Raw genomic sequence first — 25,342 nt, forward strand, 5'->3', positions numbered from 1 at the left:
GTTCTAAACATATAATGAATAATTATGTGCTTTCTACAGGATATTTGCTTCTACCATCCAAGAAATACCAGACCTGACAAAATTTAAACAATGAGTAACACATTTCTGAAGCATGCCCGGGTCCTTTTTCTTACAGTTTTTTTTTTTTTGTTACCATCCAGCTATTGACTGTATGAAAGCTGGCTCCTTGCATACGCTACGTGTGTAGCTCCCATGCAGGGAGGGGTGCTTATAGATGGGCTGTAGGAGCCCTTTTCAACATCTTAGACTCTTCTTACTTCCTTGGCAGAAAGCAAGCTGCTAGTAGAGAGAACCTTTGGGTATGTATAAGGACACACTGCTGTTCTGCACATGCAGGAGGTCTCGTTATGTGACAGAAAAGGGATCATACACTACTCCACATTTGCTAAATATTCCTTGGCTTTTCATAACTAGACAGACTGTAAAGAGGTATGTGGAAGGGAGCAGGTAACAGCTTTCATCATTCTGCCTGAACAAGAGCAGCTAAAGCAGCAACTAGGTCTGGGGGTTTCTCACTCTTCAGCTGCAAATCCCATGATACTTGTAAAGAACACATGGGACATTGTTTTTTCCTTATTTTTCCCAGTTTTGGCTGTTCCCTCCACTGCTTCTGCCCAGATGGTGGACTACGAATTCAAAAACATGCAAAAAGATTTATCTCATGTTATTTTTAACAAGGAACACAGGATTTGAGGCTTAAGTACAGGAAATCCCATGTTACATAGGATTTCTGGCAGCCTTTGCTAACATTTTATCAGTTGCAGAAGAATTTTCTATTACAAGCTGAAGTATGTGGTTTTCCACTAGAATTGCCATTGGGATTTGTGTGTCAAGACACAACTCGTATATGCTGCCCCTACTTTGACTTGTATGATATTTAAAAATAAAGCAAAATAAATGTAAAGAAAATTCCTTGTGCTTGGAGGACAATTTATCTATATTGTTTTTTCCCTTACAGCTTTTGAAGGAAATTATTGGCCCCAATATTTTCTCCAAAAACAGAAAGAAACTCTACAAAGAAGTAAGTGTCTGACCTATTACTCAATGTTCATGTTGCAACTATGAGTAAAAACTGCATTCAACTACAGTTCAATATTGCAAAAGACATTGTACAAAACACATATTAAAAATAAGTCCTTGCCTTGCCGCAAGGAGCATTTGTTTTAAAGTATTAATTTTATAAATTATAAATGAAGTATTTGCCTATTAAAAAGGTGGTAAAATGTTTCATCTGGCTACGGTAAGTTTGACACTAATTGGAAAATGCTGTGGTCTACCACACTGAGTTTGATTCATAAGGATAGAGTAGTTATGAGCAGTTATAGTGACTTTCAACTGATGGAATCCAAATTTAGAAATTTGCTATTGAATTTGTTTTTGTGATCTGTTTGATTTTCCTTACTGCAGTTCACTGTCTAATATTATCTAAGAATTTAGGAAATTGATTCTTTTGAATCATTTCCAAAATCCTGGAAGTGAGAAAGTTGATTCTACATATAGACTTAAGTCTATGAGATTATTTTAAAGATTGCAGATTACAACAAATTTATGCGCAAGTGAAGGATCAGAATATGGAATTGTTCTTCCTCACTTCTATAGCCAGCAGCCAGCAGGGTGTCAGGGTATCCACTGATCCAGACAGATCTCCACTCCAACATTCAACTGCAGCTATTGTTGCCATGGGTCCTGATTAATTTCACAAAAATTCCCCCTTAACTCCTAAGAAAGTTTGTATGCACGCATCATCTTCTCTAAGCAAAGTTAACTCCAGCCACCTACTTACTGCAAATTTGTGCTAGTCCTTCTGAGTCTAAAAACTACGAAAGATGGTAATATATTTGTGCCAAAGCGTAAAGTAGTATATTATAATTCTAATTACTAAAATAGTTAGCTATCAGAACTGCTTTTACAACAGTTGATATAATTAAGATGTTAATTTATAATTAAAATTGTATCTTTTGACAACAGTGGTATTTTCAGTTATAAAGAAGTTTCACTTGGGTTAAAGAGGAGGCTGAAACAAGTACTTGAAGCCAGAGTCCAAAGGGAATATGCAGACAAATTCCAGTTGCCTCAGAAAATCCCCCAAATTGAAAGTAACTGGAGACTGAGAAAGTACCTAGGGAACTATATGTGAATGACTTGATGGTACTGTTCCCTTGGTCAGTCTCTTAAAGATCACTGCTGGAAAGAAAATACTGATCTACATCAACACTTGGGAAGAACAAGTGCAACACTTCATATGTTCTGAAGAAATGTGAGGCACCAACCTTTGAATTTACATTTCATTCATTAAACATTTAGTTTTCAGCAACTCTGAAAAGAATAAATACATATCAACTTGCTGAGATGATAGACTGTATTTTACATGAGGTGCTGTTCTGCTAAGACAGGATAGAGAAGGATATAACCCTTCTGAAAACACACTTTCTGAAATAAATATGAGTATCAGTTCTAATATTCTGAACAATTTTTCCACCATATTCTGTTTACTGACATTCTTCCTAGTAATCTATGATCTTCAAGTCTTATGTTAAAATATGGTGCTTTTCTAGTACATGCTGTTAAAAAGCAACTTTGTGTACTCCTAAAGTTCCTGCATTTCAGTGGTTGACAATGAAATTCTTAATCTAGTTTGGGGAAACTGCAGAGGTGTAGAACAACAACAACAAAGAATGATATAAAATTCAAACTTATTATGAGAGGCATTTTTTTAGGCCAAAGCAGCAAAGAGTGGCTTGTGCTATGTGAATTCTATTTCAGCTTGTGCATGGAAAAGCTGTATGGAAATCTACACTAGTTCATGCTAAAGGGAAAAACAATTAAAAGAATTCAGCAACTATTACCTGTCTTCTGTCAGTTCATAAAGCAAGATGAAGAGTAAAGCACAGATATACACAAATTAAAAGAAAATCCCTAGATATCGCTATAATAAAAACTGAACTCAAAAGACAAATATATATAATTTCATTTTAGGCTTTGTTGAATTATTCACACTCCCATTTGTTACTTTTCTCTGATAAGATTTAAATAAAAACAAATAAACTGCATTCTGAAGGCACTCCTTTATGTATAGAAACAGACACCTATTGCACTCTGACCATTGTGTAACCCCACATAATCATTCCCTGCCGCACTCTGAGAAAGCTGGGGTTTGTTGGTCAGTATCAGTTAAGCACAGCTCTGAATTGGCTAGGTTTGAACATGAAGGATCAACGATAACAATTAGCCAATTCCTATTTTCCAGTTAGACGTTCTGGACAGCACAGAAGTGTGGAAGAGGAGTACTTTTTGCCAGCAGGTAACAGCTCATTGGAAAACAGTTTTTTTTCAACATGACCTGAATAAAAATAGTAGCATTCTGCAGAGATTACATCACTCTTTAAAAAATATGTTTCAGCTTTGAAACAGTGAATATAAATTGCAGGTAGACTTTGCTAAACTTACCTGATAGTTTCAGCTTCAAAGTTATAATCTAAGATACCTGTGCTTAATAAAACTACATAAGCAAAATTATTAAACAATGAAAAGCAATGATGTAAGTCTGGAAATACATAACAAAAGATATGATTTTACTTACTTCAGTAGTTCTTTCAGCTTCAGAGGGACTGCTCAGGTGCTTTAAGTAGGTATAGAAGTGTCTGTAACACATCAAGTGCTGGAATTGTATCTCTCCTTTATGATTCATTTCAACCTCCTTTAAGCTGTCCCTTCAGACAAATAGTGACTATTTCTTAAAAATGAAAAGTGATTAAAACATTCCATGTATTTACAAAGCTGGCTTGAACTTCGTCACACAAAAAGAGAGCAGAAAAAGTGGGGACTTAAAGTGGAGCTTTGAATGCTGTCTTTGGATATCTAATGATCTGACTGTACAATGATTCATGATGCTTAGATAGCCATAGGTAGCCCCGTAAATGGTGTATCTGAGATGCTAAGATGTCTCTCCATTAGCAAGTTGTTGCCTTTACAAACAGTTTGAGCAGACTGCAATAAGATAGTAAACCTTTATATCACCCAAGAAGGAGATGGAATGGTGTCTCCCAAGCTAAAAGGAAGCCAGGGAGTTTTGCTTACATTCAATGAAAGGGTATTGCTCTTACTCCAACAATTGTTTTGCTTCCTGAGTTGAAATAAAATTTTGAGGTTACAGAAAAGTCACTAGCATGTTGTTCACATAATTAATCTGGGTAGAAACTTACTAGATTTTCTTGCTAGTATGTTTGAAATGGCAACCAGAATGAATAAATATACTGTAAGGAGACCTGAATCTGTCTTTCTCGTTTATAGTTATGAGCAAGGATTCCTGTTCTACGTGGGGTGGAGGGCACTTTTCAACCTTTGATAAATACCAGTATGACTTCACTGGGACCTGCAACTATATCTTCGCAACTGTATGTGATGAATCTAGCCCAGACTTCAACGTTCAGTTCCGCCGTGGGCTGGACAAAAAGATTGCGAGGATCATTATTGAGCTGGGACCTTCTGTCATCATTGTTGAGAAAGACAGCATTTCTGTCAGAAGTGTTGGGTAAGATACTGAGATGAAAGGGGAGGTAGCGTTTAAAAAAGGCAAGGAGCTATATAGCAGTTTCAGTACAGAAGCCTATCAGAAATCAATGAAATTATAGAAGTTAACACAGATTACTCCCATTTCTTCCTATCAAGCGTTCACGTTCTCTAGAATCTAAAGTATTTCATTTGCAGCTATTTGAATCAAACTTAGAGTACATTTGTATAGGCAAAGGGATAAACTAACCAAAACAGTTCTCACATTGAAACTGTGGTCTTCTCACTAATACTAGTCTGTTTACAAGAGCTTAAGTCTCTGCTTTAAGCACAGCTGAAACTGTTTATATGCTTTAGTAGGTACTGAAATATTTTAATTCCTGTGTTATGTGTAGAGGTTATTTGATTTGAGACTTGGGTAACTCTGAGCCCTGTGTGCTAAAGGGTAACACATATCTAGGGTACAAGAGAAACTGACAAATGTTTGTTTCAACAAACTGAAAAGTATGTTGGGCTTACAAAGAAGTTCTTGTGTATGAGACCACTGACTGTTTATGTTATCCAAGGGTTACTGTCTTCAGAAAACAGCTGTTTTACTGAGGAATTGAATTGATGGGAACCCTTGGTTCCACCTCGCTCATTCTTCTAGACAAATTGTTCCCAGACAAGAACACTCATCCAGGGAAGTTCTCAGCGCTTTTATCAGATAGGCAGCATTGATTTTTTTTGTTCTGTAGGTACATGCAGATATGGGAAATAGCTGCCTATGGGTTGTCTGTATTTTGTTATACTCACCTGGTTAAATACAATAACCATCAGCACAAAAAGATGACTTGCAGCTGTATCTTAATTTTAGCAAACTGTATTTAGAAGAATGTCCTCTATTTATTTTCCAGGAGAAATATAGAAATCTCTAGGTCTAACCCAGTGATCTGCATTTTAAGTTGTTGTCTTGCGTTCACAACAACTGAACACGACTGACATTAGCTAATCACAGAATCATCTAGGTTGGAAGAGACGTCCAAGATCACCTAGTCCAACCTCTGACCTAACACTAACAAGTCCTTCACTAAACCATATCACTGAGTTCAACATCTAAACGTCTCTTAAAGACCTCCAGGGATGGTGACTCAACCACTTCCCTGGGCAGCCCATTCCAATGCCTAACAACCTTTTCAGTAAAGAAGTTCTTCCTAATATCCAACCTAAACCTAATGTCAGTGACAGTCCTGCTTCAGGTGGGAAGTTGGCTTGGGTAACCATACAAGGACCCATACAACCAATGGTTCTGTGATTGCATCAGATATTTACCAAGTACTTAGCAAAATAAGTTTGTTCTTTAATGTTGTTGCTTTGTAATGTTAGAATTCAGCTGCAAGGCTGAAAACCTAATTCTGCTACAGTATTCCCATTATGGTTTTCTTTAACCTTGTTAGTTTGCAGACTTGAAATGTTACGGTTACAAAGGACAAAAACTATTTTTGTTGCTACAAATACTGGGATTACAATGTGTATTATGTCTAAAAAGAGACATCCAACACCAGAGGTATGAGAGAACTGGTTTCTCTTCTCCCTTGTTACAGTGTCATTAAGTTGCCTTATGCTAGCAACGGAATTCAAATAGCCCCTTACGGCCGCAGCATCCGCCTCGTGGCCAAGCTGATGGAGATGGAGCTAGTTGTCATGTGGAACAACGAGGATTATCTCATGGTTAGTAAAATGTTTTTGTAAAGCAGAATGGAAAATTCTCATGGACTTACTGGAATGACAAGCTCTCTTTAGATTTAATAGGTGCTTTTTGCCTGTGTTCACTTTTTGGGTATTCTTTTCCTGTTTAATCTATTAACCTTGAAATAAGCAACTTTGCTTTTTATGCCTACATGTTCCTTTCACTTCCAGCATTGGTAGGTAACTAAAGCCACCGGTGTTGAGATCTGTGGACATTTCTTTGAATTCTGTGCATTCATCAGTCTATTCCAATAGCTTAAATACTTTGCTAAAGGGAAGTTGAAGTAATTTACAGTTCTGTAGAATTTAATAGTGTATGCCATAGTTATGTTATTTGCAGCATGCTTCCCCTGGACATCTTTTGTTTACAAACATATAATGCTCGTAAGAGCTCCTTTGTATTTGTCTTTTTTTCTGAATCTTTTCATATTTTGCCCCCAAATGCCTGATATATTTTAGAGAAGAGAGTAAGTTTTCTCTGCCTGAGCTGTGATACAAATGCCACAAAAGACAATTTTGAATTGGTAAATTTGCTAAAACAGGTTAATGTGTAATAAATGTCTGGGAGATTTACCACCACTGCTGTCACACATACAACAGGAAATACTTCTGTGACAGGTATATACCATATTCTACATACAGTCAGATTGTTTACTCTGATATAAAATTTTCAGAATAATTTTTTGATTGTAATCAGTAGCAATATTTTGTACTCTGGACAGTGAAGCAAGAATAACTGAATAACTTTCCTCTGAAAACAGATTTTCTTACTGTAACCTTCAATTTCTTAAGAGAACAAACCTGGAATTCGTGCTCTGTCAACAAACTTACAAAAGGAAACTTTTCTTTTTCTTTTCAGCTCCTTACAATATTATCCTACCCTCAGTTTCCTGCAAATGTCTACGAATCATATCTTTTATTAAATTAATAAGTAAATAAATAAATAAAACACAGCAGGTACTATGTGCTGATCAGGAAATTAAGTTACTGCTTCCAAAATTCTCCCTTCAGTCAAGTCATTGAAATTAATGGGAAGGAACTCCTTTAATTGGATTCTTGAACTGCATTTGTTTCAGAAAGATAACGCTGTGCAGATTATTTTAATTAGTGCAATTCTGATAAATGTTTTGTTTTATTTTATTTTAGGTTTTGACTGAAAAAAAGTATATGGGAAAAACCTGTGGAATGTGTGGAAATTATGATGGTTATGAACTAAATGACTTTGTGAGTGAAGGTAAGATCTAAGGGCAGGTCAGATGGAAGGAGATCTAATTAATTTGAGTCAAGATAGACATTTAATGCTGTACTTACATTACTCTGACTGCTCACTCAGTTTTAGGATTGAGTAAAGCACTCTCGTAGGTCAACAACAAACCTATCTGTCATACAGTTATGCAATGCACTATTACTTGTTATGGTGATAATATTACAGGTTCCTCAGACAAGTGGTAAGGAGTCTCTTTTAGGAACAGGTAGTAAGAATCACACTTTGTCTCACCTAACCTTCAGGGCAGTCTAGGTTTGTAGCAAGGTACAATAAGCGGGTGAAATGATTACATTAGTTAGAAGCAAGAATGAGGCTGGAATAAAAATAACAGTGGACAAGGATATTAACAAATAGTGTGTCTCAATAAGTGTGGATCTTTAGAACAAACTAGTTGGTGCTAGGGATTTAACATCCACTCCATCTGTGGTTCAGGGGGTTTGCTTCAGGCTCGCTGTAATCTGGTCTGTTGTACTCATGTCCATTTGCGGTTGAAACTCATTACTCATGGTTCTGGATCACATCCCCTAATTTTTCATCTGAAAGCAACTCTGTATGCTGAGGCTACTCCACAGTGCAAACCAAATTACACTAAACACTAAAGGGATGATCAAAAGATTTGCTTCAGTAGCACACTGCTAATGACCTACAGTGTTAGTTTGGAGACACTAAATTGCACAGTAAACTAAATTAATATTGCCGAGTTCAGTACAGTGTTCTGTATGCAGGAAAGAGTTCTGAGAAAGCTACGATATTCTTCAGGTCATAATGAGTTTAACCCCACATCTAGGGGGTTATTAGAATAGTGGATGGGGTAAGGAGGCATGAATTAGTAGCTGGCAAAAGATTGCATAATTGCCAGAAAAACAGTAGCAGCTGCTGTCTTGTAAGGTAGTAGATGTGCTAAATTAGGTAATAGCCCAGAGAGATGATCAAGGTGGTAAAAACGTGCTTTACTGAATAGATTGCAGGTAAAGAGCAAAAGAGCTAGTTGTTATCAGAAATTAGACTTAATAAAACCTTTTACAGCCAAAGAGTAGAATCTGGATTTACTACATCACAACAACAAATAAACAAATCCACATGGCTTTCTCCTGACAAATTATAACCCTTCAATTTACAGGTAAATTGCTGGATGCATACAAATTTGCTGCATTACAAAAAATGGATGATCCATCAGAGATCTGCCTGTCTGAGGAGATACCAATCCCTACCATTCCTCACAAAAAATACGTAAGAAAGATCTTGGATTTTCTTAGCAAGATTTTCAACAGGGATGGAAAGACAAATTAGATACAACCAATAGAGAAGCAACAGTTTCATAAAACCCACTTTCATGAAAATGGATAAAGTTAGAAGTTGTATAGCATGATACAGTAAAGGAAAGGAGTTCTTTGCATCAAAATAAATTTCAAAAAAGGCCCAGGGGCATTACTGAAGCTGGATTTATATTACTCATATAAATCTACCAGCATTCAGCTCACAGCCTTCTGAAAATCGATGCAAGTCGTCACAGGAAATTCATGGAACTCGGTGAAGCTTTAATGAACTTCGTACTGAACAACTAATAACCTGACATTATAAGCTGTACAGACTTGAAGACATTCAATAGTACTTTAAACATATTGCCAGGTAACACCATTCACAACAGGGTCAACCACTATCAACTGTATCACTTCCAGTCCTAGATGAGAAGAAAATCAGCATACCTGAAACATGATGCATCCATATAAATATGGTTTGACCAAGGGCACTTGGTAGCAGCAAAGAACAAAGGGCTTACGTTTCTTAGAATCTGCAGATACAAGAACTGAGTCATATTTAGTAAGATGATCTTCTTAAGTTGTTTGACCAAGGAAATTCAAATCATCATTTCCACAGAGAACAGGAGTTTCTGTGGGTCCTGCAAGGACCAGACTGTGTCCTGAGCCCTGTGAAGAACAGCTTTACCACTATGACTTGTATTCACACTGAGAAAATTACTTTGATCTGGTGAATAATTTCTGTTGAAATGATGAGAGGTTTAACCTTTTTATGTTGTTTCTCTTTGACATGTTAAACTTCAGTAGGCGACATCAGAGGCAATACAGAGTTAACAATTGCATGCATAATGGAGAATGCATGTTGATATCTCCGCATATTGATGTTTGTCCTGGAACACATTCCTCTCCCTACTGAATCACCATGAGACAACATACTGCAATGTTCTCAGCCATTCATAGGGAGATTGATGGTATTAAATAATGACTACTTTTCAACTTAATGAGAAGTGGAACTAATTCAACATATCAAGATTTTTCTATTATACAGCACATTTATATTCCCTTTCATTTGTGAACTTGTAATGCATTTTAAGCCAAATGCATATTACAAAACTGTAGGGGGAAAAAAAGGCAAAAAAGGCAACAGCAAAATCATAGCTAGCAGTGATTTCCTATTGTGGTTTTCAGATGGGAAAAATACTACTAGGAACATTTTTTTTCTCTTTTTTATTTAGGCCATGATCTGCTCTCAGCTACTTAACCTGGTGTCACCAACCTGCAGCGTGCCAAAAGATGGGTTTGTCATTCGTTGTCAGCTTGATATGCAGGACTGCAGTGAGCCGGGACAAAAGAATTGTACTTGCTCTACGCTGTCAGAGTATTCAAGGCAATGTGCTATGTCCCATCAAGTGGTGCTCAACTGGAGGACTGAAAACTTCTGCTGTAAGTGTAGATATTTTATTCACAGAATCGCAGAATTGTAAAGGTTGGAAGGGACCTCTGGAAATCATCAAGTCCAACCCCTTCTAAAAGCAGGTTTCCTACAGTAGGTTGAGCAGGAAAGCATCCGGGTGGGCCTTGAACATCTCCAGAGAAGCAGACTCCCCAGCCTCTCTGGACAGCCTGTTCCAGTGCTCTGTGACCCTCACTGTAAAGAAGTTCTTATGCATATTCATATGGATTGTACTTAACCTTGCTATGTATTGCATAGAGGGAGAATGATTCTTAACTGGAATTTAAAATCGACTAATAGAAGAGTCTCTTCTGTAATAAATCAAGCAGAAAATATTTCCTTAAAAAAAACGAAAGTGGTATTTGGTAGGGCATTGAGAAGGAAAGCATGGAAATATCAAAGGAGAAAGAGGAAGCGTGAAAAGTAGCTCCTAGATGTAGATCAATGTCATAAAGGAGGGAAATATCCACCATGTGAAAACAGTTGAATTTCTGATAGGAGGCTATTCTCTCTTAGTATAGTGCTTTCATTATCCTACTTGGTAAATTAGCCAGTGAAAAGAGACAACTTTTAAATAGGCCCCGAAGCATTTGAACTTTTTCTCTAGCAATTGCTATAGCCCTTTTATTCACAGCTTTTCAGTAGCCCATTTTCAGGTGTTCAGCCTTCTTAATTACAACTACTGATGGGAAGCAAATAGAAACCAAATCTTCCATCATTCTCCAAGCTGCACATGACTGGACACACTTTTGTTTTTTTCAAATGCCTGTTTGTTATCAAAGTTCTGATTCACTTTTTACAAGATCTACCTGAAACTTAAATCTGTAGTCAGTATTATGGAGCAGGATTCATTGTTTTATAAAAGATCATTATGATCACAAAAGAGTCAAAAGTAACTGAAACTGATGTTATTATTCTAAACTAATTCACATACTAAACTGCCTGAGATGCAGCTCATGCCAATAGAGGAACTTTCAAAATGACCAAGCTTAACGTCATATTGTCCTTCAAGAACACATTATTTAATCATATTTGTATTTATCCTTCATATGTATTTATATCCAAGAGTAGCAAATTGGTAAAAATAAATTGCTTTGATCGGAACATACTTCTCTTTACCCCTTGAAAAGATCAATTCTTTTGAGAAAATCTTTGAGATTGGCTACCATTATGATTTTAGCATAAGAATAGTGAAAGCCCATTTTTATTTTCAAGGCCTTGCATCATTTTGCCCTACCTGCATCTCCCATACTGTTTTCTTCCGTTTTCTTCTTGATCTTCATATGTACTGGCATGGCTCTTCATTTTTTGTTTTCTATTTAACAATGAGATTTTTTTCATTCTTTCCTCTTACGTACTGAAAACTTTCCCTACTCATTTCCATTATTATCCCCAAATCTTTAATATGCCCTTCTTTCTGAAATAATTTTTCTTCTCCTCTCCAACATTATCCATCTTATATACGTTGGTAACCCATTTTATTTTTTCTTTGGTCTGCAATAGGTTTTAAACCTTCAGAATTACAAATTCTTCAGGGCATTTTGTAGACATTGATAAATATTAGTAAGGCACTATATAAATTTACAGAACTGTACAATAATTCTTAGTAATCACAGTAAAATAATATCACAGTCTTGTCAAAGTCATAACAGTTTTCATATAACCATAAGTAGACCATTACAAAGACTGGTAGTAAAATGATAAAATGCAAAGCTAAAAAAGGAAGGAAAAAAAAAGGGGCAGGGAAGTGCCAGGTAGTGACTGTGACCCCCTTTTTTTGTTTTCCCAAAAACGAAGCTGAGAATCTTCGAATTTGCTAATAAATTCCAAACATACAAAGTTAATGAACTTTTTAGTTTTAATTGTTTCTTTGTCAACCTTGTCTCTAACACCCCCTTTCCCTACCTCACTTACTTTCCTCTTTCAGATGGTGAAAAATCTCTGCTTGAATTTAGTACGTAATAAAACATGTATTTTAAGTTCCATATCCTAGTATTATTGCTAGATAGTTGAATTCTGAAAAGCAGATAATGTCTGAGAAGCAGAAACTATACAGAAGATAAAGTATTGTATTCTTTAAGTCCTTTAAATACCACAGAAGTTCAAGGAGCGTTTGGACAATGCTCTCAGGCATATGGTTTAATTTTTAGGTAGTCCTGTGTATTGGAGCCAGGAATTGGAATCAATGATCGTGTAGGTCCCTTCCAGCTTGGGATATTTTGTGATTCTGTGAACATTTAATTTACCTGCTTGCTATTCTTCAAGCTTCTACTTCTGAAACTTTTTCAGGCTTCTGAAAGGATTTTCTAATAAGTCTGCCATGAGAAATTAATAAAGGCTAGAATGATGATGATGGTGATGAATATTCCGATGATGAACTGAGTACTTAGGTGGGGTAACAGAACATTAATGCCAGTAATCACAAGGTCTTCTCCATCCTCTGTGGCAGATGAGAGATTCTTCTATATTTATACTTTAGAAGCCTTAATACTTACACTGTTGGTTGTTGCAGCTGTGGGAAAATGTTCTGCTAACCAGATCTATGAAGAATGTGGTTCTCCGTGTATTAAAACCTGTTCCAACCCAGAATACAGCTGTTCCAGTCACTGTACCTATGGCTGCTTTTGTCCAGAAGGTATCATTTCTGTATTCGTAATAAAAGACCTAAAAGACCCATGCAAATATTTTTGGCATATATCTATAGTCAAATAGACTGGCATTGTACTGCTAGAACTGCCATTTCTGAGAGAACATGATTTAAATGGAGTCTTGAGTAGTCATGGTCATTAAAGATCCTTGGTCACTATTTGCTAGAACATAGTCATAAAAGCACTTTCCTCAGATGACCATAGTATGCGATGGGATAATTATATGCTGCCTTTTTATATTTCTGTAGTATAATGTAAATTGAGTAATATATAGTTCATTTCTTTTCCTAAACAGGTATCTAGCCTTTCAGAGTACCAGCAAGAGGCAGAGTACCTCAGAGAAATTCTGCAAGATTACAGGCATTTTATAAAGCCCCTTTAAAGTAGTCCAAGATGAACAAGCATAGAAAAACTGTAATTATGACTATCATGTTCATTATTTCCTGAAGCTGAAACCAGAACTGAATTTCCGGAACTGAAATATTCTCCAAGGTTATTGTGATATGGGTATTTACATCATTGTTATCATCAGTTTATAGTAGTGAAAAGTAACATGTTTTGAGATACACATTTAAAACTAGACTTAGGAACCAGAATTTGTCCATCTCAAAATTCCCAACCTAGTTAGAGCATCACAGAGGAAATTTGGAAAAAATAAACTTCAAGCTTAGTGTTACTTCAGGCTAAGTTCAAATGAAGACAATTATCTGCACTTTTACGTAACAAATTAGCCAAACTCCATTATCACTTGTAAAGAGTCAGTTTTATTTTAGTTAAGGGAAAATTTCCTGCACCTTGTATCTCTATAGGCAGTGGCTGTGCAAGAATAGCATTTGCAAGCTGATTTTGGAAGACGCGCAAATTATAATAGCTTTAGTGTTAAGTAAAGATACAGAAAAGTATTTCTGTTGTTTGCCTTCTTTGGCAGGAACTGTTCTTGATGACATCTCAAAGAATCGAACATGTGTTCACCTTAATCAGTGCCCATGTATGCTAAATGGGGAAACATACGCTCCTGGTGAGACAATGAAAGCAGCGTGTAGGACGTGGTGAGTAGCAACGGGTTCCAAGTGACTGAAAAATGTATCCTAACTCTTCTGAAGACAGCTGCAAATGTGTGAAATCATCTCTGAGGTCACCTTCTTTGAGTGTCACAAACTACACATTTTTAATTTAAGATGTACATGTCTTATTTCATGATTCATCTGTAGAAATATAAATGCTTGAAGGAGGCCATACAAACAATAATATTACCTCCTATGAAAGTGGAGGTAAAATTAGTTAGTACAAAACAAATATCAAAAATATATTTCTTTCTGGCTATCTCAGCAGTTTTAATCACCAAATCTGTCCTTAAAACTGTATTTTGGTTCTGCAACAGAAAAATAATTATTTAAGACAATATTTCTTAAATTTGGAAATTATATTACATGCAGAATGATGTTTTTGTTGTGTTACTTCTCTTGCTGTCATCATTCGGATAAATAAAGTAGAGGATAAATACTGGAAAGCGGCCTCAGAACTAAAACAGTAAGTGCGCTTTTCACGGGTAATCCATTCAGCAAATTGTATAGCAGTCCATACCAGTGCTCAGCATCTTTAAATTAAGATAAACAACTTCAGCTTATATACTTACACACAGAAAATCAAAGCACGGAAAGTATGAAGAGAAAAGTGATATAAATTATATCTACCACCACTAGCAAGTAGCTGAGATTTTAGAATGAAGGTGAAGAAAAATTTCAAAATAGCGGAAATAAAAAATCAGTTTATATACATATGTTAGATAGCGTATACAACTGATCTATCATGTTGATCAGTTATAGCAAAACCTCCAGAACAGATAATCAAATTCTCTTTGCTGATAAACAGTGACCTGGTATGAGAATAACCTTACATCAAATTTCTTTTTTCCTCAGTAAATGTACAATGGGCCAATGGAATTGCAAAGACTTGCCCTGCCCTGGAAGGTGTTCACTGGAAGGAGGCTCCTTTGTTACCACATTTGATTCTAGATCATACAGGTTCCATGGAGTTTGCACTTATATTCTTATGAAGGTAATTTCCTGAAATCTAGAAACACACAAAATCAAATTAATATATTTTTAGTCTATCTTCAGTATCTTCTTGGAACACAAGCTGAGGTGTTTCTGTGATATGCATTTGTTTCACAAATAATTTCTACTCTGACAGACTTACCTTTTCTTTATTTTCCTTCAGAGTTCAAGCCTTCCAAACAATGGAACCCTAATGGCTGTATATGAAAAGTCTGGTTATTCTCATTCTGAAACATCACTTAGTGCTATAATTTACCTGTCTACGAAGGTAAGCAATCCCTCCACGGGTTCTATCCAGCTCTTCAGTAATCAGGATAGTAAAATAAATATGTAAAGTCATTCCTAGTGACCTGAGCTGAAAAATTATGGGAAATAGATATTATACGTAAGTTCCAGTGCATGCATACACATTAAAGATCTGTGTTGCCAAATCAACTTACGGAATTAGAGTTGCTGTGAAGAAAACTACAGTATTTTCGAAGTGAAAACTGAAAGCAGTATAGAATAACATGAGAAAAAGCCTGAATCAGTCTCTTCCTATTACGTAGGTCCTTGACAATACAGTTGCTAAAATTGAGAAAAATATAAATACCATCAGTACAGCTATTTGCTTCTGATTCCATGTCCTTTTCATACAGGACAAAATTGTGATTTCTCAGAATGAACTCCTTACTGATGATGATGAACTTAAACGGCTACCTTACAGATCAGGTAAAGAAAAGGGAATATAAGTAAAATCTGAATTGTATTAAATATCTGTTTTACAAGACACAACCCAGCTTCCTTTCTCTAGCAATTGCCAATAGCAGTGGTTTTAGGGGAAGGTTAAAATCTTTCTCTGTGCACCTGTCCCTCTGTGGAAGGTTATTATGTGGAAGGAACAGATGTATAGACAGATGCTGGTACATGTATATATGCATTAAAATCATTACTGTAGCAGTATTCCTATGCTTCAAAATCTCCATTTAAAAATATTCTTATCCTTTTAGGAGACATCACTATTTTCAAACAGTCCTCGATGTTCATTCAAATACATACAGTGTTTGATCTGGAAGTTCTAGTTCAAACATCACCTGTGTTCCAGGCCTATGTGAAAGTTGGATCACAGTTCAAAGGCAGAACCCTGGGTAAGAAATCGAGTCCCCATGTGAAGGAGAGAACGTACAGAGTGTAATTTTGAAAGCTCAGTATTCAGCCTTTAAGGAATAAACATTCTTCTCTGGATTAAAAAAAAAAAAAAAAGCTGCATTAGGAAACATATGCTAAGAATTTATTTTTCCCTGACAACTTTAAAAATAATCAATGGAGTTTGATGGGAGACATTTTTCACATGTAATATAATACTGTTCTTGAGAAGTGGGCCTATGTGAACTTCATGAAGTTCGACAAGGCCAAGTGCAAGGTCCTGCACCAGGGTCGGGTCAGTCTCAAATATCGGTACATACTGGGTGACAAATGGATTGAGAGCAGCCCTGCAGAGGATGTTGGGGTACTGGTGGATGAGAAGCTCAACACGAGCTGGCAAGGTGCACTTGCAGCCCAGAAAGCCAACCATATCCTGAGCTGCATCAAAAGCAGCATGGCCAGCAGGGTGAGGGAAGTGATTCTCCCCATCTACTCTGCTCTCTTGAGACCGCACCTGAAGTACTACATCTAGGTCTGGGGCCCCCAGCACAAAAGAGACACAGACCTGTTGGAGAGCAGGTCCAGAGAAGGGCCAGTAAAACGACTAGATGCAGTCTGTGTTTATTGTTCAGCAACATTAACTGCAAAGGCACAACCTGTGTTCTAGTTTTCTGAGGGGAATTAGAGAGGCTTTGAATGTTAAAAAAAAAAAAAGTCTAAATGTATATTCTTGTCATTAAAGATTTTATATACATAAGAAAACATGCAAAAGTATTTCATGACCTTTCTCTTTTTTCTAGTTTAAAACCACTGAAAATGTTTTTTTCCAAAAACAAGACAAAACTTTTTGTGTGATTTGGTGTCATTGAGTAGAAGTAGATAATGTTAACCTGAGAAGTTAGAGAGAGGCTTAGTGACTGAATGCATACGTAATCAAGATTCTCTGGCTACTTGACCTAAAATATTCAGTGACATGCATCTAGAACTTCTGACAAAATTTTTCACTGTTGTAGAAGAATGAAACATAGACCATTGTGTGTACAGTTTTTGGTGTTCACTCATCCCTTGCATTTCTGATGTTACTAGGTTTGTGTGGCAATTACAATGGAGACACTACAGATGACTTCATGACTAGCATGGATATCACTGAAGGAACAGCTTCGCTGTTTGTAGATTCCTGGAGGGCAGGAAATTGCAATCCTGCTTTAGAGAGAGAGACTGACCCTTGTGCTTTGAGTCAACTGAACAGTAAGTAGATGATCCAGTTGTAACTGATCTCTCCAGCTAGCTTTGTCTGCCACTTCCATAAACCCAGAGAGGATTTGAGAGAAGCATAGGTTGAGACAATTGAACATCACAAATTCTGTCACCAAGAAGACATTTTTGGTTTGTGGAATATACATCTAGTGAAAACTCACTAGATCTCATTCTAGAGATCTGGGATTGAGATAATGCATGAGAGTTTTTGTTGATATTTCCAGCGAAATTGTAACATCCGTGAATGTCTTAGACTGTTGTTCAGCAGTACAGTATCTGAAATCCAGGCTTTACCTTCTCAAGTCTCTACAGCTGTTGGTATTAAAAGGTACCCAACTGAGCTGCTTGAGCTAAACTATAGTCTTGCAAGACATATGAAGTTGTCCTTTTGTTCAATCCATCATTGCCAACAGCTCAGCTAGAGTAGCATGCCTACTTTTGCTGTTAGAAAATAAAACTATGGTTTGAGAAAAGCAGAACCAGCTATAGGAAGGGAGTCCAGAGAAGGCCAGCAAGAATAATCTGTGGTCTAGAATGTGGGACCAAGGATAAAAGGGGACAAATACACTAAAAGGAGAATTTAACAAGGAGAAAAATGAATGGAGATTTTAGTAGTTTTCAAATCTGCTAAAAAGAAAATAATAGTACCCTCTGCATCACTGATAGAAAAGATAAGACACAATCTGCAATATATTCAGTTTTTCTATTAGATAAATTTTCTAATCATGAACTCATGATAATTTGTAGAATTTGATGATCTTGAAGGTCTTTTCCAACTTAAATGATTCTGTGATAACAAAGCATTTGAACAGATTGCCTGGAATGTTAAGAAATCTGAATTACTGGATGTCTTCAGCATTAGGTTAGTCAAATGTTAGTCAACACTAATGTAAGCATTCCTGGTGTTTCTTGGCAGGGTTATTGACTAGATGAGCCTTTGAGATCCCTTCCAAGCCTCTAATTCAGTAACTGGCAGGGCAAAATCTCCTATTCTTTTCTTTTTCCTAACTTTCACTGGTGTTTAATGTCCATGGCTTTGTTTTTCTTAGAAATATCTGCTGAGACTCATTGCTCCATTCTTACGAAGAAAGGTACAGTGTTCGAGAAGTGCCATACTGTGGTGAACCCCATTCCTTTCTACAAGGTAGGAATTATTATACATGGAGTACAGAGGGCATCCAAATATGGACCACACTATGCTTATATATAGTATGCCACTCATTGGGATCAGCAATGCATAGAGGCTAAGAAACAAGCATGTTTTTGACTCCACTACACTGGAAGTCTGTTGGACAATAGACTGCCAATCTCATCCCTAAAATTATATGGACAACACTCTCAAACATATTGTTGGATTTTTGGGTGGTCCTGTGTGGAGCCAGGAGTTGGACTCCATGATTGATCCCTGTGATTCCTTCTCACTTGGGATATTCTATGATTCTAAGAATAAGAAAATATTTTTGCTTATGCTGCAATTTTCCATGTCAAAAACTTTAACTCTGTGAAGCATTGTTTTTCCCTGGTGCGTAATTGAGCTCATTACATTGCCAACATTTTGAGAATTAAAATTGAAAAGCAGTGAATATACAAAAGTGTCTTCTAGGCACTGAGCATATTTTCTTCATATCAATCAGACAATTAACCTGATCATTTTCATCAGTTTTAGTTATGCAATATGTGTTTTGCTTGAGTTACCTCAGTAGTTCAGCATGTTTAGCACTTCCAAATGTCTGCTCCCCAGTAACAGAATAGTTCCCATTTGTTGGGTTTCAGAGATGCGTCTACCAAGCCTGTAATTATGAAGAGACCTTCCCTTATATTTGTTCTGCTCTGGGATCATATGCACGAACATGCAGTTCGATGGGTTTAATCCTTGAAAACTGGAGAGACAGTATGGACAATTGCAGTAAGTAACTGAACAGCCTCAGGTCAGCCATCAGATTATTGCATGCATACAGGTCTATTTATTTCCATTTAAGTGAATCAAACATTAATTTTATATCACAAAAACTAATAAAGGATGAGAACATATTTTAGAACTACATCAGTCATTAGAAAATAACTATATATTGTTTAAGCAGACCAACTAGCATATATAAAAGCCACATTTATATGAACTGGTGACTTCGCAAATGTGCCAGAACACAACAAAAAATCATAAATGATACAACAATATTCTAAGCAGTGTCCAAATCATCTTAAGAGTAATGCAGAAAGTAATCGACAGAAGAAAGCAGAAGTGGGTTAGCAGATATCCAACTTACAAATACCCTGCTAGTCTGTTTCAGAAAAGGACTGTTATTTTAAGACTTTTCTCAAAAAGTTTATTCACATGCTTTAAGATAAGCATGTGGATGCTTCCAGGACTTGATTGATAGTTAAGTGATGGAATAGACAGATAAAGCTATATTGTGTCATAGGGTTAGGAAGAACAAGGAAAGACTGGTTGCAGATGTGATTTTGGCTATTCTGCATTTTAGAGATTGACACAAGTTTCACAGTTGTGTAAAAATACATTGGTATTTCTGCAAAGCTTCCTTCTGCATTATTTCATTCCAAGATACACAAAGAGGCAATAAGATATTTAACCTTGAAAAAACTTTGAAACAGCCACATGGCTGCTGTTAAGCCCTGCGCTGCAGTACTGTTTACTACAGCTCCACATCCTCAGGAAGAGAAGCAATAGGTAGCCTTAAGCATTGAAGCTATTGACAGAATATATGTGGCATTTTACTCTGAGTGCAGTGATCTTTCACAGCAAAGAGGATAAGAAAATGAAGTGTAACATACACTCTTCTCCTGTTTTATAGCCATTCCCTGTACAGGCAATCAAACATTCAGTTACAACACTCAGGCATGCGACAGGACATGCTTGTCACTCTCCTACCGAGCCCTGGAATGTCATCCAACTGACATCCCTATTGAAGGCTGCCATTGTCCTAAAGGAACATATCTGAACCACAAGAACGAGTGTGTTCGTAAATCTTACTGTCCATGTTATTTAGAAGATAGAAAGTACATCCTACCTGATCAGTCAACAATGAGTGGTGGGATTACCTGGTAAGTGTTTAAAGATCAACGAATTTGAAATGAAGAGATGTCTTCAGGTGTCTCTGTGGATTAACCACAGTAAGAAACTAAACACTAAAGAGCTGCTCATTCACTCCTCCTTAGTGGGATGAGGGAGAGAATCAGAGGGCAAAACAGGAAAACTCATGGATCAAGATAAAGACAGTTTAATAACTTTCTTTGCTATTAATAAGCAAAAATAAGCTTACTTAATAAGCAGAGTAGTGTGCATAAGCAAAGCAAAATAAGGAATTAATTTACTACTTCCCCTCAACAGGCAGATATTCAGCCATTTCCAGGAAAGCAGGGCTTTATCACACATAGTGATTATTTGGGAAGACAAATGCCATAACTCCATCTGTCCCCACTTCTTCCTTCTTTCCCCCAGATTCATTGCTGAGCATAATGTCATATGGTATGGAATATCTCTTTGGTCAGCTGTCTCAGGTGTGTCTGCTCCCTGCTTCTGGTGCACCCCCAGCCTACTTGTTGGCAGGGCAGCTTAAGAAACAGAGAAGGTCTTGAGATTGTTCAGCAACAGTTATACATATAATACACACACACACACACACACTTATAAAACCAGCTATATAACAAACCAATGCATTGGTTTGTTACCAACACTATTTTGATCACAAATCTAAAACACAGCACTCTACAAGCTGCTATGAAGAAAATGAACTCCATCCCAGCCAAAAGCAGTATGGTCTCCATTATTTTAATAGCAAAGGATTATTTTTTAAGATATCTTTTTTGCCACTTCCTAAAATGCAGAGATTCTTAAACAGAAAATGTTTGACAAACCTTAAGCTTGGAAATGTTAGAAAATTAGAAAATAATAGGTAAAATCTGATTATTCCTAGTCAAAGATAGTAGGAGACTTTGCCAACCACATCTGTACAGCTGTATACAAACAGCAAGATGGCCCACCGTTCACTTTCAAAACTGATGTTACCATATACTAAAAGCAAAAAGGGACAAATTGATCCATGTTCTGTTCTAGAGGTTGGGGAGGTGCTAGTAACAAATGAAACACTTCCAGTCATGAAAAAGAAGTTGTCATTTTGCAGAAAATTTGTATTTCTTTCTTAGGAGAGAACTGCATTGAAATTCTTTTTTTCTAATTTTTTTTTTCTTTTTTCTTTTCTTTTCTTTTTTTTTTTTCCCTAGCTACTGTGTTAATGGGAGGCTCAGTTGCACTGGCAAACCTCAAAATCCTGCAGGTATGGGTCTGATTTGGCTTACTTTATAACATATTATTTTCTGCTATAAAATTGCTACTTCACAGTTTCCTATGTTTGTTTTTCTTCCTTTTTTATAGAAAGCTGCAGAGCTCCTAAGAAATATATATCATGTTCTGACAACTTAGAAAACAAGTATGGAGCTACATGTGCCCCTACCTGTCAGATGCTAGCTACTGGAATCGAATGTGTGAGTTTCACAGCCCTGGGATATTAATGCTCTAGGAGAGGAAGAATGTTCTGGTAGTTACCTAGAATGTGAGAAATCTGGGCAGGATTCAGTTCCTTCTAGTGAAATGAAAGGAGATATTTCTTCTAACATGATATAATTGAGCACCAACCTTCTTTCCACAGACTGTAGACAATAAAAACATACACACATTCAAAAAGGGATTAAGGGAATTAAATTAAATGGATTACTGAATTAAATTATATGAAACAAATAGAATAAAAATCCATTAAGGATTATATAATCCTTCACTATCACCTCTGGCTCCATAAACTGCATGTTGCTAGAAGCTGATAGAACATGTATATGTTTTCTGTTCGATTCTTTCCCAAATATCTGGTGTTGATGGTTGTAGGGTTCAAGATATCTAAACTAGGTGGACTTCTGGTCTATCCTGCTAGGCTTTTCTTTTGCTTTTGTACTAAGGAAACAGACTGACTGGAAGATTGTAATGTAATAGTGTTCCCTTGTATTGAGAAGCATATTGTCCTCTGTTTGTCTGAAAGATTGGTAGGAATGAAAGAAATTTTTCAGTCTTCAGGTATGTTTACTATCTCACACAACAAGTGTATCTTGTAACTTCAGTGAAACTAGTTCAATTGACTAGTATATTAGCATGAAGAAAATCATAACATTTAAATGAAATGAAAACTAGAACTGAGCACAGGTTCACTCTTGACGCCAGTCACATACAAGATAAAATACATTTTACATTCTTTTTCATATTGCAATCTGTTGATCTTTACCAGATACCTACTAAATGCGAATCAGGCTGTGTCTGCGCTGATGGGCTATATGAAAATCTTGATGGCAGGTGTGTTCCAGCTGAGGATTGTCCTTGTGAATATGGTGGCCTTGCATATGGAAAAGGTGAACAGATCCAAACTGAATGTGAAATCTGGTAAGAGTCACACCACTTTCTGTTCCTGAACCTCTGTTTCACTCAGCTTTACAACTATATAACAAAAGCATTTAGTTGATAGGAGAGTAGGAAATAGCAAAAGCTGAAAGCTAAACTGAAGGAATACAATGACGCAGCACTATATTCCTTAAATAAAGAGAAGCTTAACGCTTGGCAATATTTACGTATAAATGAAAGAGTCATGGTCTACTTGTCAGCTGTACTGGTTTCATGGATATTTCTGCCACCTCTATATCCAAGGAATAAGGGCATCCTTAGTAGGGCATATAAATGTAAACTATGTAAGGTTGAAGATTAACAGCTCCACAAGGATTAACAACTAAATAAATATGAGGGCACTGTCTTCCTTCTTCTCTATAGATATAAACAACCTCCCAAAAAGATTGCTTCCATCTCCTTAGCAGCATTATCAAGGTACTTTATTCACTTTCCAGTTTCTAATCTAGTATAAAAAACCACCACCACCCAAACCACACAGAACAGAGAGAGCTGTTTTCATTAACAGCAAAAAGAAATGAGCTTATATTTTCTTTAATGGAAAAGAAAGAAAAAGAGAGTGAATATTTCTTCTTTATCATGAATTAATTTTCTCAGCAATCCATAAGTTTTATTTATGTATTTATATCTTACATTAATTGTGACTTGGTCACAGTGTACACAAGTCAATTAAATGAATGTCTTATCTGTAAAAATGCATGCATGTAAGGAAATGTAGGTTAAGGTGGTGTTCCTTTGAAATCTGAGTGTAGTTTCTCTTCTCACTCCCAGCACTTGCAGGAAAGGCAAATGGAAATGCGTTCAGAAATCAAAGTGTTCCTCAACGTGTAATCTTTATGGAGAAGGCCACATCACCACTTTTGATGGACAGCGTTTTGTTTTTGATGGCAACTGTGAATACATATTAGCTATGGTAACCTGGATCTTACTGCTTCTTTTGGCTGTATCTTAGCATCAAGGAATACCTTGATTTAAATGGCTGGTGAAAATATCATAGGGTGTATCTATATCCAATAGAGCACTTTGAATCTTTCTAAACGCTTAAGGTGTTTTTATATTTTCTTCTTATTTCGTCTTTTAAAATGAAAAGCCATTAGTTCTCAAAATGCCATTTTTAATGTAAGTGCAACCAATTTTAGATTAAATAACATATAAAGTCATAGATGTGTAACATATTCTGTACCAGTCACTTACGTCTTTCAGTGATGTCAGTTTGACCACCAAATTAGAGGTCGTCACTGATACCTCCCAAAGCAATGAAATAGCTAAAGCATGATACCCCAGTAACTCTTTCCTTTCTACCTACAATGGTGTGGGTTCTGCAAGGAATAGAACGGTTCAGCTACGAAAGCCGTAAAATATTCTAGGACCTATCTTTTAGTAGCCAGCAGTGAATTTTAAGACATTCACAGATAGGCTGTCTCTCACATGAGAATGAGAATATCAGATAAAGATGGCTTGCTGTGCTGAAAGGCAGAATCACAGTCATGACATGTTTAAGCTTTCTTTGTTATACTTCAGACATAGAGTCTATTAGGTCTTTTTGCATGTGTTTTTATTTTTTTAGGATGGCTGCAGTGTTAACAGACCTCATTCCTCTTTTAAAATTGTTACTGAGAATGTCATCTGTGGGAAATCAGGGGTTACATGCTCTAGATCCATCAGCATTTACCTTGGGGTAAGATCTTATTCTGTTATCCAGCAGAATAGTCATTTAAGCCTATGCTTGCTTCAATTTTGGAAACTTTAGATGTGTCTTCAAAGTGGTGTCTTTATATGTGAAATTATGTGCTTAACCTGGAGCTTCATTGTTAATAGAAACTGCTATCATTTTTATCAATTCTCATGTCAGTGTTTCAGTCCTCAAACTTCTTGCCTATGTATAAGCCACAAAATTTTGAACCTTACCTACTCAACAGCAGGCTCTGTCAAAAGATTATTTTTTCCACCAAACTCAGTCAAGAAAACACTAGTATAAAATTGAGGAATTCTTGTCATGGATGACACACAAAACCTCTCCAGATTTCTTAGTGCAGGTAATATCCACCAATTCAAAATATATCCAGATCGCTACTGTTTTACCTGAGATACATATTTGAAATTAAAGTAATGAGTAATTATCCTCATTTCTACTGCTGTCTGACAGCTTATAAAATCAGATAAGTTTTGCCCTTCTTGGCTGTACTTGAACAGTAACGCCCAGTAGTATCATCTCATTTTAGCGTCTTCACTACCAGACAGAGAGAAGTATATGGATGGATGAGATTTTATCCCAATTAACAGTCACTACAAGCAGTACACATTTGCCACGTTACTGAATATTGGCAGTTTCTGCTCATCAGTGCTGTGCTGAAAAAGTTTATTGTTTGCTCAGGATCCAGCTTCATAAGTGCATTTTCCAGACAAACCTTTCTGTTTTTTATTAAGACACTGAAACACTGCACCACGACAGGATTTGTAAGAGTACACTTGAGAGTAGAAGATAGTAAAAGAGCTCTAGTGATAGATCTATTTTCTCTGTAACTTGTTATATTTTATTTCTAAGAACACATGAAGATGT

The 25,342-nt window shown here is 36.5% G+C and overlaps 1 protein-coding gene across 1 annotated transcript in view; it reads left to right on the forward strand.

Annotated features, from left to right (window-relative positions):
• Positions 1 to 25,342, forward strand: part of MUC6 (mucin 6, oligomeric mucus/gel-forming) — an 82,113-nt gene that overhangs the window by 17,425 nt on the left and 39,346 nt on the right. Inside the window, exons 4-25 of the mRNA XM_080593831.1 lie at positions 980 to 1,042; positions 3,269 to 3,322; positions 4,312 to 4,552; positions 6,114 to 6,240; positions 7,405 to 7,492; positions 8,646 to 8,755; positions 10,020 to 10,227; positions 12,750 to 12,872; positions 13,814 to 13,934; positions 14,805 to 14,943; positions 15,106 to 15,210; positions 15,581 to 15,653; positions 15,932 to 16,069; positions 17,154 to 17,315; positions 18,374 to 18,468; positions 19,098 to 19,230; positions 20,135 to 20,384; positions 21,564 to 21,616; positions 21,715 to 21,824; positions 22,613 to 22,764; positions 23,554 to 23,695; positions 24,350 to 24,460. Of these exons, the coding sequence (XP_080449957.1) occupies positions 980 to 1,042; positions 3,269 to 3,322; positions 4,312 to 4,552; positions 6,114 to 6,240; positions 7,405 to 7,492; positions 8,646 to 8,755; positions 10,020 to 10,227; positions 12,750 to 12,872; positions 13,814 to 13,934; positions 14,805 to 14,943; positions 15,106 to 15,210; positions 15,581 to 15,653; positions 15,932 to 16,069; positions 17,154 to 17,315; positions 18,374 to 18,468; positions 19,098 to 19,230; positions 20,135 to 20,384; positions 21,564 to 21,616; positions 21,715 to 21,824; positions 22,613 to 22,764; positions 23,554 to 23,695; positions 24,350 to 24,460 (2,798 nt within the window). The remainder of the gene's footprint in view (positions 1 to 979; positions 1,043 to 3,268; positions 3,323 to 4,311; positions 4,553 to 6,113; positions 6,241 to 7,404; positions 7,493 to 8,645; positions 8,756 to 10,019; positions 10,228 to 12,749; positions 12,873 to 13,813; positions 13,935 to 14,804; positions 14,944 to 15,105; positions 15,211 to 15,580; positions 15,654 to 15,931; positions 16,070 to 17,153; positions 17,316 to 18,373; positions 18,469 to 19,097; positions 19,231 to 20,134; positions 20,385 to 21,563; positions 21,617 to 21,714; positions 21,825 to 22,612; positions 22,765 to 23,553; positions 23,696 to 24,349; positions 24,461 to 25,342) is intronic.

The sequence above is a fragment of the Anser brachyrhynchus genome (assembly GCF_964034855.1).
Source record: "Anser brachyrhynchus genome assembly, chromosome: 5".
Taxonomy (NCBI): Eukaryota; Metazoa; Chordata; class Aves; order Anseriformes; family Anatidae; genus Anser; species Anser brachyrhynchus.